Raw genomic sequence first — 18,375 nt, forward strand, 5'->3', positions numbered from 1 at the left:
AATATATATATTCATATATATATATATATATATATCCACTAACCAGTATATACATTCTTGTTGAGAATATTTGGAGCATTAAAAGAATAGAACATGTTAGAATGGAAAGGAAGATATCATAAATTAGAAAGGATTCATTTAAAATGTTTTCTGATACTGCAATAAAATTAGAAACTAATAACAAAACTATACATTCACTATACAATCTGGAAAATAAGTAGCATTTTAGTAACTAACCCTAGGCAAAAAAGAAAATTATAGAATATTTGGAAATAAATGACAAAAAGGTTACAGCTAAAATGGTAGCTAGAGAGATTTGGCTTCATATATATATTTTCTCAGAAAAAAATTTTAAAAGATAATTTAATCATTCAACGAAAACACAAGGGGAAGAGTCTAGCAGGTGGTGGCGTGGTTAAGATGCTGAACCCTCACGTGGCCAACCATGATTTGAGTCCCAGATCTAGTGACTTGCTTTCTCACTCTCCTTTCTCACTCTCCCTTTTCTTTCTCTCTGGTGAGTACATGTGCCCTATAGCAACTTTTTTTTTTTTTTTTTTTTGGAGAGATTTTCACTGTAGGGGGCGTGCGCTCGCCAGACAGACAGAGAGAGACATAGAGACAGAAAGCGAGAAATCACCCCCCAGGGGGGATGGTCACACCGCAATCCCTTCTCCTCCATTCTCCTCTCGGGATCTTGGGCATGCACGCACACGCGCCTGGCGTGAGTTTTAAGCCACTGGGTCCGGGACGCAAACTGCGGTTGACTACATGGGAGTCCAGCGACATAGCCATTACACTAACTGCTGGTTCCCGCTCTTTGCAGATGTTAAGAACACATTGGGGGCTGACAGGTCCCATGGTGGTTAAGGTGCCAGACTCCCACATGGCGGACCATAGTTCAGGTCCAGGACTTGAAAGTTTGCTTTTTCACTTTCTCTCTCTCTCTCTGGTCAAATTAGAAAATGGTAAGAATGATAAATAAAATTAAATAAATAATTCTTAAAATACACACACACACACACACACACACACATTGGTGGTTGAAGTGCTTCAGAAATGGAAAGTAAAGACCTCCAAAAATCTGCTCCTCCATGAAAGTAGTAGAGTGACTAAGACTGGTTAGCCAAAGGCTTGCAACATACCAAGAAATGTTTATTCAAGCAAAGATGAATCTCAGTGAGAATAGTGAACTTTTTGGAATTTAAACTTGCCTTCTTCCCATCCCCTTCCCCCCTTCAAGATAACCTTGGAAGCAAGCAGTTGTGGAACCCACACTGGTCATGAAGACCAGCAGCCTAGCAACCACTGGAAGGGACAGAATGGTTCGGAACTCCTTAAAAAAGCCCCATCCCCAGAGGATTATTATTTGACCTTTTTTAGCATCTCCCTGGGAAAGCTTTATTAATAGGGCTTGTCTTTATTTCACCTGACTCAGAGTTCATGCAATAAGGAACTCCCTACCCTAAGGGTATTTGTTAGGGGGTTAAAAAAAAAGAACAAATGAACAAAACAAAACAAAAACCAGCCATGGAATTTAACATATCAGCTACATGAAGCAGCCATATTAGCTGGGGACGAACACAAGAATGGCCAAAAAACTTAAAGAAAAATATGCGGATTGAGATTTTTTTAGGGAGCTTCAAAAAACTCTGATATATTTCTGGGAATTCAGAAAGCCATGTGCATGGGAAGAGATCTGCATATTCCCTGGGAAGACTTGAGAAGTCCTAATCTTCCACATTTGGCAGATCTTGAGGCTCTGTGTAAACAGGACATGAAGGCTAAGGCAGAGCTATAAACTAGTAGACCACTGTCATTTTTTTTTTTTTAATCATTATATTCACTTTCATCATGAAGTGGTATCTTATTGTAGTTTTGATTTGTTCTTTCTTAATGACTAATGACATTAAATATATTTTCTTGTGCTTACTGGCTATATTTTCTTTGGAGAAACATTCATTAAATCCTTTACCCATTTTTTAAAATTGGGGTTTTTCTTACTGCTGTGTTGTAAGAGGTTTTTATTTGTTTTGTTTTGTTTGTTTTTAAACATATTCTAGACACAAGTCTTTTATTAGATCTTTGAGTTGCAGATAATTTCTTGTGTTTTTGTGGATTGTCTTTCACTTTCTTGAAGGGTCCTTTGAAGCACAAAGATATTTAATTTTGATGAAGTCTAACTTATATTTTTTTTCTTCTGTACTTGTATTTTTGGTATAATATCTAATAAAACATGTCTGACCCAAAGATATAAAAGATTTTTAATCTGTCAGAGGGTATGTGCACTCACCAAGGAGAGACAGAGGGAGAGGGAGAAAACTCCATTCAATGGGGCATGAGCATGCTGTAACCTCTTTTCCATTCTGTTGGAATTTGAGGCACGAATGCACACATGTATGGCATATTTTCTAAGCTGCCAGGGCCAGGATTCAAACTGTGATCAGCCATGTGAGATCTGGCTTCCTTCACTTCTAGGCTATGGGGCTGGCCTTAGCTTTCTTTCTAAGTTAGATACTTTCTAGAAAGGAAGGAGAAATGGAGGAGAAGGGATTGAAGTGTGATCAGGCCCCATGGGTGGGTGCTTACTTCCATTCCCTTTCTCTCCCCCTCTCTGGTGAGTACTTACACCCTCTGATGATTTTTAAAAAGAAGAAAAACAGGCAATTAATTTTCAGAAACACTAAAAGTTCTATGAGAAAGAAAATATAATCACAGTATAAGTCTTGGCTCACCACAGTAGGTACCTATGTATAATTTTAAAAAGAAAAAGCCAGTTACCAATTTAAATAAAATGCATGAAAACTGCATTGGGAAAATGAGAGGACGTGTGTGTGTGTGTGTGAAAAGAATGACTCAGGAAAATCATCTTCATTTTCCTTAGAAAGAAAACAAATAATAGCTAATAATTAATGATCTAAGAGGTAGCAGTAGAAGCTTTCTGAAGAACAGCGAAAGAGATGAAACTGGCTGTCTCTTGCAAGTAGAAAATGGACGTAGCTCAGGAGGAGCCAGGCAGCCAGTGTTACATCCTAAGTTTTACAGCATGCTTTGACTTTTAGAATTTTGTCCACAGGCCCAGGCTGGGCCCACATGGGAGGACTGGGTTCAATTCCTAGTCCAACCTGAAGGTGAGGAGTGATGGTGTGTACCTATAATTTAAACAACCCAAGGAGGCTGAGGCAGAAGGATGGTGAGTTCAAGGCTGGCCTGGGAAACATGGCAAGATGCTGTCTGAAAAGAAAAGGGCCGAGTATAGTGTTATGTGCCTATAGTCCCAGCTGGGAGGCTGAGGCAAGAGGATTGTGACCATGAGACCTAAGAGAGAAAAAGTTACATACACCTATTTTTGTGAGAAAAAAACATTTAATTAAAAGAGTAAGAGACTAATGCCAGCCTGAGCTAGCATAACACACACACAGGATGAAAATGATCTGGAACAGCCAACTCTGGACTTGTAGGCTCTGAACTCGGGCTCAAGCGCTGCTGGATCTGGATGTGGGCTCTGGTCACTGGCTGACTTTGGGTTTACTTCAAGAGCTATTGAGAGTCACATTTTTGGAATGATAAACTGCCCTCACTATAATGAGTTAATGATATCTATGTGTAGAGACCCATGTCTGGGGAAAGGGAGACCAGATCAGATACAAGAAATAATAATAATTAATAGTAATTATTATTACTAAACAATAATTAATATCCATCAGCTGATAGACATTAATCGACACAACATGGAAGATACAGATCACACAAATAAAAGCAGTGGACTGTACTCCAGGAAATGCAAATGACTTGGGTGCCTGTAGAGGTCAAGCGCAGACCCACTGTTCAACAAGAGCCCCTTTCCCCAGAGATGAACACCCACCCCAGGGGCAGCCAGCAGCGGAGGCCATGCCCGGCACGGGCAACGCTTTCCTGGGGTCTAGGTCCCAGCTCAGCCCACTGCTCCCTACTATCTCCCTTCAGTGCTCCAGAGCCAGAGCCTGCCAGCTCATGGGTGGTACATACCTTTGTTCTCTACAGGTACTTTCTAGAAAAATTCCTAAATGAAAAAATGTCACCATGGTTAGCACTATGCTTATTAAAATAATGAAGCCTGGTTTGCAGGAGCAAAGTAAGAAGGGGACTTTCAAGTTCTTCCAAAAAGGAGAAGTCCTGGTTTGCTGACCACCAGTGTGGCCCATGGCAGCTCAGACAGAAGTCCATAGTTACGAGCTGCTCACAGTCACAGGAAACCTGCTAGTGTTTTGGAGGTCTAGCTGTTGGGGACACTGATGGCTCTCAGTTTCTAAAAGTCAGACACTTATGTAAAGTGGGGCTGGCGAATTCCACACCCTTAGGAGTGCTGGTCACTTGCACATGTCCCCATAATAGGGAAAAAGGCCCCTGGGCAGACTTGGCTGCATGCTTGTTTCCTGGTGCCTACCTTGAGCTCATCTTTGCTCTGGAAGTTGTCCAGGAGGTGCTGGTAGTGGGTGTCACACATCTGGCGGAGCAGTGAGAGAAGACAGGACACATACTCTCCCTGGGGACCAACCCAAAAAATACTCACTCAGTACAGCCTATCACAAGGGCTACATCCCCCCTCCCCCAATCCAAAGAGGGCAAGGAGAGAAGGGACGGTCTGAAATGGCCCAATGATCATGGAAGAAAGGTGACAACTCTGGCCCTGAAAATGAGCTTTCTTTTCTACTGAGGGAGGCCTGGAGGGACTGGGAGTTTTACTAAGGCCTCTTAAGATGAGGCTGTTGAAATCTTAACCTCTAACAAAGCAGTACTGAAAAGTTGAGACAAATGTTCTCATTTTTTTTCCTAGGGAAGTTTTGGTTAAATGTCATTTGCTGCCAGAGAACCAAACTGAATCTGTAGCGGTTATCTGGAACAGGGAGTGTGGGACTTCTCCGGGCAGAATGTGGACCTCCTTCACCAGACTGGATTAGAGTAGCCTTTCTGCAAGGACTTCATGGCGACCCCCTGAGGTTGCCCAGGTTATCGGGGCAGGCAAATGGGACACAGCAGAGCAGCACGACAGCCTGAAAGCCACAGGAGCCCAAACCGATCTTTCTGAGGAGCAAACTATGGGCTGTAGGTAGAAATTTAAGGATAAGTAGGCACCTTCAAAATTCCTTCAAGTTCAAACTGGAGTGTATGGGAGAAACCCTGTTTGAACGACTACAAGGTCCTTTGCCTTTAGGGCAGTCTGGCACGGGGAAGACAGGCATGGTCTTCTCCCAGCAGCAGCCAGCAGAAGGGAGGGAAAAATTATTTCACTGGGATAATTTTCAAATGTTTTTCAATTCATAGGAGTTTGACAGCCATGTTTTAGACTCTTAAATCTTCTCTAGAGCTTTGAAATTACTTTAAATATAAATATAAATATAAATATAAATATATATATATATAAATGTACACAAAACATGTGTTCATGAACCTCATTCTTATCTGAAAAACAGGCACAATAAGCTGTAATCCACTTGCATGGACCAGATGAGCTAATGTAGATGAAGCATTTACATACACAGTCCAGGACAGCTCAATAAGCTATGGTTGTCGTCAACACCATCTACATAAAGTGAAGCACTTCATTAGTACCTCCAAATGATCTAAAACTGGTCAAGTGCTTAAAGCAGGGTCTAGCCTGCAGCAAGCACTATGTATTGGTTAGAAGGCTGGGCTACCAGGACATGCCAGGGTCCTTTTTTTTTTTTTTTTTTTTCTTAACCTGTAATGAGAGTGACCTGCACAGTGGCTCTGGAGGGAACAGGCCTTCCTTCCAAACCCAGTGCTCCAGAGCACCTGCCTGCTCCCTGTTCTCCATAGCATGCTGGAGCTTGGCGCACTCACACAGAGAATTTTCTCCCAAGAGATGGCTGTAATCAAGCTCCCACCTGCTGACGGAATGATCCCACACCAACTGTGCATCATGTTCCCACGTCAGGGCTGAGAAGTCCACTCTGGCTACGCGAGTGGAGGCACGGGGGAGCCCAAGGCGCTGCCCCTCTGCCCCTTCCGAGGGGCTTTCTCAGCTTGTTTCTCTTCTAATTAGGCCATAGGAAAACATTTTTCACTAGTACCAGTGCAATCCAACCTCATCACATTTTTCTTAATGCTAGAAATTTATATACAAGCACTATGGACAAAAACAAGTAATCTGTAGATGTAAGCAATTGTTGAGTAAATTATTCTGTCCTGTGCATCATTTAGGTGAGCCTGTAGGAGAGGGTTCTGAGAAGAAGTAGGCTATTTTTCACCTCTGACCTCCTATTCGGCTTCATCCCACATCAAAGAAACTGACTTGGTTCAAAGGCAAAGGCCAGCTGAAACAGTGTGCAGGAAAACAGGACAAGAAGTGTTCCCTGAATCTGCCTGAAGTGGACTATGGGAGTATGAACTCTGAACTAGAGATTTCAGAATGGAGAGGGGTCAGATTTGAGAAGGGAAGAGGGCAGCATGCCACCAACCATGCAGGAGGGAGGAGAGATGAAGGTGGCGGGATGGTGAGATGAGGGGTGGTGTGGAGGAGCCCCGGGTTAGAAAAGAAGGCAAGAAAACCTGAATGTTAGTTACTAACAGTGATCTCGGCTGTGCACTGCGGGCAGCGCTGCCCTCTTACCGCCTCCTGAGCGTGCGATTTGCTCATGATGGTGAGCAGAGTCTGCAAGAGCACGTCCAGGAGGCTCTCCACCATCATCTCTACCTCCTCCATGACATCTGCCTCCTGGAGCGAGCAGCGAGAGAGCACATAGTTAGCACCAGTGGATGTGCGGCTGGCGGCACTGACTAAGCCAGCCATGTCAGGCACGGTCTTCTGCCTGGATTCTCAACTCAAGTTCTCACCGTCACCAACGCTCAGTTTTCAAGGAGCCCAGGACAATGGCTCTGGGAGGAGGTGAGGTACACTTGCCACTGAGGTCACGCATGGTGGTTGGGGCCTTACCCTAACCTAGCAGCACCCCTGGTTTTGAGTCTCAGGCAGATACATTAACTTGGACATTCAGAGCAGAAGCAAAGGTCTTGAGTCAAATGCTCTCTTTAGTTTCCTAAAATAGTCAGGAGAAAGCCCAACCCTGCTGACTAACAATCTGGGAAATGATAAACTGACACATGGGCAGCCATTCACCCACAGAGTGCAGTGGCAGCACCCTCCCTACTGCTCATGCACACGCAAGTATCTCGCTTTTCCATCTTCTCCTTGGGTTTTCCTTTTGGGTGCTGTTGATCTTTGCCAGCCCCAAATGCTGCCAGATATGCCAAGGTTCCATTTCCAGCTCCTTGGTTCTCTTGCTCATGTTCCCTGGTCCACCTGAAGGAGTCTGGCCTCTGCATCTTTCCTTGGAAGCCTCATAAAGAACAGAGCATGTCTCCCACTAAGGGCTGCCGCTGCCTTTTTTTTTTTTTTTTTTCTTCAAACAAGACCAGATTTTTTTTTTTTCATATAATGTTAGTCACACATTTTTCATTTTCTCTAAGGGCTGCTTCTTAACCCCAGGATCTGAATCTCAAAAGAGTCTGCATTATTCTTTTATAGACCTCTCACATTCATCTCAAGTTCTGTAGCTTGATTTCAATGATCTCACAAAGAGATTCTTTTTTTAATTTTTTCTTTGATTATTTTATTTATCTTTATCCATTTATTTATTTATTTATTTATTTTTATTTGACCATAGAGGGATAGAATGAGAGAGAAAGTGAGAAAGCAAGCTGCCAGGTCTGGGACTCGAACCGAGGTCAGCCATGTGGGAGTCTAGCACCTTTAACCACCACACCACCTGCTGGCCCCAAAGAGATTCTTTTTTTTAAAAAAAGATTTTTGCCTTAGGGTGCATGTGCTCACCAGAGAGACAGAGAGAGACAGAGAAAGAAAAAGTAAGAAATCATCCCCCCCTGGGGGGTTTGGTGAGGGGATGGCCATGCTGCAATCCCTTCTCCTCCATTCTTCTCTTGGGATTTTGGGCATGCATACACACACACCCGGTTGAAGTTTCAAGCTACCGGGTCTAGGACTTAAACAGCAGTCAGTCATGTGGGCGTCCAGCACCTTAACCACCTGCTTGCCCCACAAAAAGATTATTATTCCTTCTCCAAGACCTATACGATTTCTGGTCCTAATGTCCATCCTCTCTCTGTCCATCAATTTATCATTCATTAAGCATTTATCACATGCTAGTCACTGTTTTAGAAACTAAATGAATGTAAAGAGGGGAGCAAGAGAGAGAATATGAGATTTCAGAAAGATAATGGAAAAACTGAACTAAAGTACAAATTTATTTTGGTGCAAAAATGTTTTTGAAATTTACACATAATTGTTCATAAAACTTTTCCTTCAACTTTTTGAAGAGCCCTCAAAGCTTTTTATGTAGATTAAATTCCATCTTCCCACTACCCATGCCTCCAAAATGATTATACTCTGTCCTAATCCACATAGAGAATTTGAGCAACTCTTGGGGTCAGTTGTCTTTTTCATCTGTGGAACTGAGAGTGTCACTTACCTGGAGCATATCTTAGAGTGTTTGTGAGCCACTACAGGAGTTACACTAGACTCTCTCGCCCCACAAATAGTACCAGACCATCTCCTCAGGTTTCTACTGGTTCTCGTTTCTTCCATTCCCCCCTTCCTGTCCTTTCCTTTCTTTCTTTTTGGTGTTAGCCTCTTTTCTTCCTTAGCAGTTAGGTTGCCTCCCCCGACCCCTGCCCCACAGAAATGACCTTGGGCTCCTAAGTGGACATTATGTGCTTGGTGTGGCTTCTCGGAGGCCTGGTGGGAGGTGAGCTGCCAAGACCTGCCTGGAGCCAAGAGCAAATGATAGGGCCATTACCACCATCGTAGTGACTCTCTGCCAGGCTGGGCCCTGTCACCAGATGGTCCTTTAAGTCTGGACACCCGAACACCCTGCTGCTCTGTCCCCTGTCAAACCAAGCATTTTCTTTCTTTTAGGTACCTCTCCTGCTTCCGGTGAATAGTCTAGCTTTGTCTGTTCCTTTCACCTGGCTGCTGGTCTTTACTTAAATGCAGTTGAAATCGAGAAATCTTAACTCAATAAAATGGTATAATAAAAAAAAAATTATGTTTCATTTCTTTCTTTGTACTTTACTATGGTTTCTAAATTTTCTATTAAAATATGCATTTATCCTATTATCATAAATATATCATGTAAATATCACTAAAATAAATTCCTACCCTAATCCACACATGGCTTTCCTTTAGTCCTTCCTTACCATAATGCCTCCCCTCCTACCACAGATACCTTTTAAAAAGAAAAAACAAGAAGGATGGGCAAATGCATTACCTGTTGAAATGAGACCCCTAAAGTATCCTTCTACCATGCCAGGAACTCAGTGCTCTCATGGGCACATTTACTTTCCATGCTGACCTCACCTGGCTTGGGACGGGAATGCCATATGGGTGGAGTCAAGCTGTCAGGAAGCAGACAGGGAAGTCTGAAAGTGCAAGCTGCTTCTCAGTCTGGGTCTGCCTCCCTGTGCTCATGCCTAATAGTATCCTGAGGACATTCCCAGGAATACAGAGTTAATACCTGCGATACAAGTGGCAAGGCACAGGACTGGGCTTTCTGGTAGTACAGATAACTTTATCATTCTGGGAAGACCGATGGGAGCACAACTTTTTACAACAGCAGGAGCGTGTGGCACCGAGAAGCCTGCTGGGCGGCACAGGCCTCCGCTCACTTGGGCACCTTCCTGTCACTGATGAAAGCTTGGTTGACTGAGAGGGCACAAAGCACTCTCCATTGGTTTGCTGCCACCTCAAGTCATATAAGACGCGAGCAGAGATGAGTGGGGCTGAGTGGGTGTGGGGCCACTACCAGAGAGCTGGTCTTGACGATGGAGAAGATGCTGCCGAGAATCCCTGAGCAGATCAGCAGCTCTTTCTGTTGTCTCAGGTGAAGGTGAATATGATGGAGAACCACGGGAAGCAGGATGCGGCGGGATTCTGGGAGAGAAAACACAAGGGTGAAGAAACCCTCCAGGGAAGAACCAGCTATTGCTGGAAGCTCGTGGCATTGTGCGACTTAGCTGTTCTCCAAGCAGGTGGAGTTGAGATGGGGACGAAGGTACGTCACCATATTCCCTCACACAGGCCAGAAAGCCTGCTGCCTGGAGAGTATCCCATGACATCGTTCTCTCATCTTTCTTTCCTTCATTCTCATCTCAAGTCCAGCATCCATGGCATTTGTGAAGGAGGAATGCTAGCAGTCTGCTTCCACATGAGATCTCTTTAATGACTAGGTTCCACAGTGCACAGAGAAAACTCCATTAAAATGGCATGTTTAGTACTGAACTACATACTGACTGAGCATGCGGACTTGATCAGTGTCCTTCCTTACATTCTGGCCTGGTGGCCTGGCTCTCCCACCCTCTGACGTGTACCCTGCCATAGGCATTGGACCCACCCCTACCCCTTGTTGGGCTTGTGAGATGCTGGTCATTGTGTCACAGCACAGGTTAAAGAGAAGCACTGCTTTTGTCTTGTCATAGCCTTTGAGAATTAGTCAAGCTTATCGCCAATCCTACTGCATACAGTTAAATGCTTCTTTTCTTTAATCCCCAGTGTTTTCTGAATAACATTTTCATCAGGAGGTGGTTATATTCCTTGAGGTCAGAAAGGCTGAATCCTAGTTCGAACTCCCTTACTCAGTTACTTTGAGACTTTAGGCAAGTAGACCCCTTCCTTGGGCTTGATTTTCCTCATCTGTTGAACAAGGTGATCATGGCACTTCTGCATTTACTTCTTGGGCGCTTCTCTAAGCTCAGAGTGAAATACAAATGTGAACATGTTTCTGGTCCCTGACTCCCAGAGTCAGTGACTGTGGTAACCTGCAGGTCTCACCATAAATGGCCAGCACAATCCAGTAAGATTATCAGTAACACAAAAAAGTAATAATGTTTTGGATTTATTGTTCACAGTTTATTACTTCACATGAAATATGGAAAGAAAATAATGATCAGCCAAAGAAAATGGCATGACACATGACAGAGATTATGGTACTGTCTTGTCCAATACTTAGAATATGTTCAACTAAAATGGAGTAACAGTTATTCTGTTTAAAAGGTTGTCTGGGGGCCAGCCCCATGGCCTAATGATTAAGGGAGCTGGATCCTCCATGGCTGATCATGTGGTTAAAATCTCAGCCCTGGCAGCTTGATAAACATGCCAGATGCATGTGTGTGCATGCCCTGAATTATAACAGATGGAGAAGTGGAGGGGAAGGCACTGTAGCATGACCACATCTCTCTGGGGGGGGGGTGCTTCCTCTCTCTTCCTCTCTGTCTCTCTCTGAGGAGCGCATGAGTGCATTCTCCAACAGTTTACTGAATGATGCATGTTAAGGGGGTCACTGGTTTCTTGTGTGACAGCAGATAAAACAGATCCTTTGATTGCTATCTGGCTATCACCCTGGAAGGGAGAAAAGGTGAGTCTGACTTTCCCAATGTGATTTACCTGAGAAAGAAAACAGGCGGCTGTCCACTGTCCTGGCAATAGACTGCAGCTTCACCACGTCCATAGACTGCCCGATGTGCACAGTGCTAGGCATGCTCCCCAGCGTCCCTCTCACAAACTCTGCCACTTCTTGCACAGTGAACATTTGCAACAGCTCGTCAAAGATGGTTGGGAAAGAATTGAGGAGTGCAGCCTGCAGAAGCAAATGAAGCTGAGGTTAGCTCTGAGTTAGTGAGGTCTATGTCTATGTTCAGGTCAGACAATGAGACTGGGTGGTGAGAGGTCGAGAAGGCATTGCAGCATCTACCCTGGGTGGGCTTCTACCTGGCCTGTGACTCTGCCAAGGCCTGCAGCACTCCTAGAGTATGGATCAAAAAGAACTAAAAAAGAAAATAAGAGAATTTACTGTGGCCCAGGCCAAAGTTCCATAGTTTTCCAGAGCATTTACTGGCAAGAGAAGAGGTACGTATAAAAAGAAATTTGCTCAATGTGACAAGATCCACAGCAGGTTTTTTTGTTTGTTTGTTTGTTTTTTGGAGAGGTTTTTGCTATAGGGTGCATGCGCTCGCCAGACAGACAGAGAGAGACAGAGAGATAGAAAGTGAGAAATCACCCCCCCAGGGGGGATGGCCATGCCGCAATCCCTTCTCCTCCATTCTCCTCTCGGGATCTTGGGCACACACACACACACATGCCCGGCGTGAGTTTAAGCCACCAGGTCCAGGACTCGAACTACAGTCAGCTACATGGGAGTTCAGCGACATAGCCACTAGGCTAACTGCTGGTCCTCACAGCAGGTTTTGATAGTAAAGTGAATTAATTTTTTTTTTTTTGTCTCTATGACCAACCTTTTCACTTTCTAATTTGATTCTAAACTCAAGCCAGGGATCTCTCAAAGAAAGCATGGCAGAGAGAGCCGAGTGTCTTCCAGCAGTACCAGCTGAACTCCTATCACGGCTCCGCAGCCAGCAAGACCATTTCCCTGAGGTAGATTCTGTAAATTATCCCCTTCATATGTGACGCCTGACAGTTTCGAGTGCAGGGAACGTAAGGGTATAGTCAGTGACAAACTGGGTGTGGGTGATGTTGGCTAGAGTTCCGGTGAGGGGAGCGGGGAAGTATGTACATGCAGGCTTTTCTGCTAGAATCTGCTCTTCAGCAGACCCAGGGTATGGCCTCTTCAGGACGGTCCGATAATATAACAGTTATAAGCCTTTGGGAATCAGTGCTGTAGGAGAATGAGAATGGGTTTTTAGGATTACAGACGTGAGTTCAAATCCCAGCATTGCCAATCACCGGCCACATAGCCTTTGGTAAGCTATGCCTAATGCTCGGCTTTCTCCTCTATAAAATGGGGAAGGAGCTATTATGTATCTCCCGATACTGGTATGAGGAAATTGTTAGGTACATGAAGTCCAGCAGAGTGCCTAGAACACAGGAGGCCTTCAATAAACGCTGACTCTCATTCTTTTCTCTTGTCTAAATGGAAGCAGCAAGGAGGTTTTTTTTACTACTTAGTCCTCATACACCATGAATCCAAGATCCACAGAGGAAAACAGCCACTTTGAGACAAGCAGGTGAGAGCTCATTCTTTCAACGTGGCAAGTGGTGGTGAAGAGGCTGTTTCTTGACTGCTTTATCAGGCAGTATTCAGGCCTACCCTACAGTGAGTGAAATTTCATGCCATGGGGAACAGGCATGTCATATGTTGATCTAAGTTTAGGACAGGCCCAAATACAGAACTTTAATGAATTCTATCTGCAGATTTAAAACTGCCTAGATATCTGAGAAATGGTTGCAGTAATTAGAAACAGCACAAAAACATAAGTAGCTCAGATACAAAAAGACAAAGGTGAGGAGGAGTAGGCATTTCATTATCAGTAGCAAGCTAATCTGTTCTCTTCAATGGTGAAATTTCCTATACTTAGGTACCAGGACAGAAGGACACTTGCACCTTTACATCTTCTAGCGGTCATAATCAAAGACATTCTGTCTCACCGAATAATTTACTCACTGTGAAACATGAGTCTGGCACCAAAGAAGCAAGTCTGATTCTAACACAGGTCTAAGTTGAGACCAGGTATACACTATTTATACTGATGTGGCAGAAGCGTGCCACTGAGTATAAGGCACTGACGAGTTCCCAGAATGCACATGGGCCTTGCTCTGCTAGCTCCTCATATCCCTCCAATCTCCCCATATCTTTTTATTGGCTGAGAGGAAGAGTAGGTGTCCTCAGCCTCTGCTGAAGGGGCAAGAATAGGAAGATGAGTTACTTGGGGTACTTAATCATCTGTCCTCTGGATCAAGGGGCCTACAGGCAATTGGCATCAAGGGTCAATACAGAGGCAAATGGGAAATAAAAATGTAGACAAATCTGAAAGGAGACAGTTTGAACATACACTGTAACAACAATACAACTGACAGTAACTAAATGGACAGGAGAGAGGCCCATCTTCGCTCATAGGTTTTGATGTAATAATTGGCCCTCATCAGAGAACTAGGGCTGGCCCAGAGCACAGCACTGGGAGTCAGATCTCACACGACTGATAGTGGTTCTAATCCCAGCCTGTGGCTTGAAAAACACACTAGGCACATGTGCAAGTATGCCCTAAATCTTGATGGGATAGAGAAAGGGGGGTAAAAGGACTGTGGTGTGACCATGCCCCACTGGGTGCTGCTCTCTCTCTGGTGAGTGCATGCACACTCTAGCAATAAGAAAAATAACTGAAAAGAATAAAATCTATTTTTAAAAGGCAAAGAACTAAAATGTATGAGAGAAAATGCTGATGTCAATTTTATAAGAGAAAATCCTATGAATGGGGTAATAAATCCTTGATCTGTTCTAGGTGAGACTACATGGGAAAGGTAACAGATTAACTGGCCAAGCAGTTTTTTGTTTGTTTGTTTGTTTGTTTCTATAGGACATGTGCACTCCAGAGAAACTGGGAGAGACAGAGGGAGACAGTGAGAGGGAAAGTGAGAAATCACCCGCCGGGGAGATGGCCATGCTGTAATCCCTTCTCCTCCACTCTCCTGGGATTCTGGGCATGCATGCACATGCACCTGGTGTAATTTTCAACTCGTCAGGTCTGAGACTTGAACCACAGTCAACCGTGTGGGAGTCCAGCACCTTGATCACAATGCCACTTGCTGGCCACGCCAAGCAGTTTTAATAAAGAAGCAAATTTCCTTCCCGTACTGCTAGTTCAAGTAGAATTTAGTTCCAACTCTTAGTCAAAACTTTCTAGTTATTCCTATTTATTTTCAACTCATTTCACTTTGAATTTCTGGAATGGACAAGTACTAATTTCAATTTTCTTTAATTAATACAATGATTAATTCAGAAATAAAATTCCCTATATGTTATGAATATCTTCTGTGAATTAGATGTTGATAAAAACAAAACTAAATACTATGGTAGATAAATAAACTGAGTCTAAAAAGGGTCCATAAGAACAAATGTGTGCTTCATTCCCCATAAAGCCACTGAGCCGCTCCGTCTGGCAGCTGAGACCTGGCTTTGAAGGTGACACAGCACTGTGTCCCATCTTTTTTCTTTTTTCTTTTTTTTTTTTTTAGAGGTTTCTACTATAGGGTGTGTGCGCTCGCCAGAAAGACAGAGAGAGGCAGAGAGACAGAAAGCAAGAAATCACCCCCTAGGGAGATGGCCACGCCAGAATCCCTTCTCCTCCATTCTCCTCTGGGGATCTTGGGCACGCACGCACACATGCCCAGCGTGAATTTAAGCCACTGGGTCTGGGACTTGAATCGTGGTCGCCTACACAGGAGTCCAGCGATGTAGCCATTATGCCAACTGCTGGTCGCTGTGTTCCATCTTATAAACCACTCCTTGGTGTACAACACACAAGGTCCTGGTAAGAGTGTCTTCGACTCCGGGAGCCAGAGGACAGGAAACCACCTGCTCAGACAAAGGAACCTTGCAGCAGAGACTCCCTGCAGCTCACAGACCTGAGTGAAAAGGAGTGTTTCTGAGTTCCTGCTGTCCAGACTGAGCACAAACCGGATGGACTGGAAAAGTTCTTGGATGCTGGACCGAAATTGCTCCTCTTCCATTCCACATGTGGCCCGTGAGTACAGGATCCGCGACTGCACGATGAACTTGAAAAGGTATTCCAGGGCCTGGAAGGGTGGGAGGAAAAGAGATGGGGAGTGCTGAGGACGCCCAGGAACTCACATAGGTAGGAGCAAAGGGCAAACTAACAGCTAATTCTGCACTAAAATCAGGTGACGAGGGAGACAGATGCTTTATTTAACAAAATTTTTTTCTCAAAAATTCACATTGCCACTAAGCAGCAGCTGTCTTACTGAAAGGATCATTAAATGATTTCACTACTATTTTCTAAGGTTTTGGAATTAAGGAGCCATAGATTGTATAAAGAGTTGAATTTAAGAACTTTCAGGGTCAAAAACTAGCTAAGCATGGAAAACAATCCCTTCCAGTCATCCATCACCACCTGACTGTTCCTCTTCCCCTCTCCTCTGGACTTCTAGGAACAGCACCATCCTGGCTGGGCCCAGGTAACGCTGGCCACTTCTGACAGACTCAGCTGGGGAAGGGGAGTGGGGTGGAAGAGTGAGCTAGAAGGTGAGGGGTGGAGCCTATGGAATCTGTTCAAGGTTCAAGAGTGCTTTCAACCCAGTGTGGAGACACTGGAGAACATAACTGTGGCTGGAACAGCTGCCTTGTCCTTTTCTGCTTACGCTAAAAAACCTAGAAGGAAAAGATATCCTAAAAGTTATTACAGCCTTGTGTCACCAAGAAGGCCACCTGTGCCCTTTCCTCCTCATGGTTCTCTGGTGAGGAACTGATACAGCCCAGCAGAGAAAACCGTGCTGTCTTTTTGGAACACTTTGCCAAAAGTCCTCCTCAAAACCATGGTGACACCCCTACAGGTCCCTCATATACAAATAATATAACCAAGTAAAAAATAAAGGGCTCTTTTCACCTTTTCTTAACAGTAGAGCTTTTCTGTTTTTTTAATAAATGTTTTTTTTTTAAATGATTCTAAAAGTGAAAGGAATAAGTAGGACTACAAATAGTAAGACTATTCGCAGAATCAAGAGTAATAAAGAAGCACTTCCTGAGCCACAGCCTATAATACCAGAAATGAGGAGGTCAGGCCAGGAGCACGCACCCTACAAACACGGATGAGAACAGGTTGGATGGAGGCTTATTATTGATAGTCTGGTCAAGGAGACTTGCAAATAGAAATCTGGTGAAGAAGCAAAAGTGGCTTGATAGAACCTAAGTGTTTGTGGTGTAGAGAACAAGCCTGAAAGATGAGAATAAGTATGAAAAGGCATGTCAGAAAAGCGCTCCCTCAAATGTACCTCTTCCTTTCCCCTACCCAAAGCTGATGGTCACCAGGACCCTGGACCTCCAGAAACAGCCCTGACATTAATCCAGTTAATACAGCCAGAACCCTGGAGTCAGCCTCAGTTCTTCCTCTCACCTCCCACACCCCATCTAACATTTGAAAGCCTCTGCTTTAGTCATGCTATCAGCTGCCTTTTGGTTCCTTGAAAACCCAAGCTCTTTCCTTCCTAGGATTTTTTCCCCCCTAAGAATTTTTTTTACTACAGGGTGAGTGTGATTGCTGGAAACAGAGACAGAAAAAAAGGAAAGTAAGAAATCACGCCCCCAGTGGGGATGGCCACACCACAACCCCTTCTTGTTCATTCTCCTCTCAGGATTTTGAGCACACATGCATACATCCTTGGAGTGAATTTCAAGCTACCAGGCCCAGAATTTGAACCCCGGTTGACAGTGTGGGAGTCCAGGGTCTTAGCCACCATGCCACCTGCTGGCCTCCTTCCTAGGATTTTAAACACGCTAATTCCTCAGTGGAATCCTTGCTACAATCCCCCTTGTATTGTGCCAGTTCTCAGCACTAATTCCAGCTCAGAAGTCTCTTCAGAGAAGCCTTCCCTAAACCCTTGATTTGAAGTAACCCTCCTTCCCAGTCTGCCCCATGGTCTTATTTCCTTCACAGTATCAACAAGGTTTTGTAAGTGACTTTGTGCCTTCACCTGTCTTAATGTTTACTGTCTGTCTTCCCCTCACCTGAATGGAGGGACGATGAAGGTCTAGCCTATTTTGCCTGGGCCCCTGAGACGGCTAACACAGCATCTGATGCAATGGCAGGTATCAAGCAACGTTTCCTGAATGAATGACTAAAATGAATAGTTCTTAGGAGAAAACAACTTTATCTCTAAGGTCCTCTCCAGTATCCTTAAGCAATTAATTATGGACTCACATAAGATCTTTTATATTTAACTCAGCTTCTATCCCCTGAAATATGAGGGGACTTCAAAAGGTTTGTGGCAAAATGAAATGAAAGTATGAGTTTATTTTGGTTCAAAAGTTTTTGAAACTTATGCAGTTTTTCATAATACACATTTCCATGAACTTTTGGAAGACCACTCCTTCCCCACCTTGTATTGTGGTAAGCACTGACAGGTGCTAGAGTTCCAAGAAGAACATACCCAGGCCTGGCCCTCGTGCTGTACCCAGCACCCTGTTCCACACCTGTGTTTGTGCCTGTCTGCCCTTCCTCAAGCGGGACAGACTGGCCTCATTCAGTTCACATCTCAGCATCTGGGTGAGATGGTGACTGCTCAGTAGAACGTGGATGCAACAGAAATGAGACTCGTGGCCTCAGATTTTACAGAATGTGCAGAGGAAGAGGAGGTAGGATAAATGCGGGCCTACGATTTGATTTTGCCCCTTTGCGCTGATGTTGCTCGAAGAAACATTGCTCGTTTCCATGTGAACAAGAACAAAAACACAGTCCTAGTATTTAGTGCAGATGATGTAATATTAAAAGAGAACAGAAAAAAGGCAGAACTACTTTGCTACCATTCTTTTACTGCTAACTGGAAAGAGTTAGGAA

The 18,375-nt window shown here is 44.1% G+C and overlaps 1 protein-coding gene across 1 annotated transcript in view; it reads right to left on the bottom strand.

Moving 5' to 3' along the window:
- Positions 1-18,375, bottom strand: part of DOCK3 (dedicator of cytokinesis 3) — a 301,789-nt gene that overhangs the window by 56,177 nt on the left and 227,237 nt on the right. Inside the window, 5 exon segments of the mRNA XM_014584468.1 lie at positions 4,427-4,525; positions 6,572-6,718; positions 9,822-9,949; positions 11,459-11,651; positions 15,431-15,601. Of these exon segments, the coding sequence (XP_014439954.1) occupies positions 4,427-4,525; positions 6,572-6,718; positions 9,822-9,949; positions 11,459-11,651; positions 15,431-15,601 (738 nt within the window).

The sequence above is a fragment of the Tupaia chinensis genome, unplaced genomic scaffold (assembly GCF_000334495.1).
Source record: "Tupaia chinensis unplaced genomic scaffold, TupChi_1.0 Scaffold147003_1, whole genome shotgun sequence".
Lineage (NCBI taxonomy): Eukaryota > Metazoa > Chordata > Mammalia > Scandentia > Tupaiidae > Tupaia > Tupaia belangeri.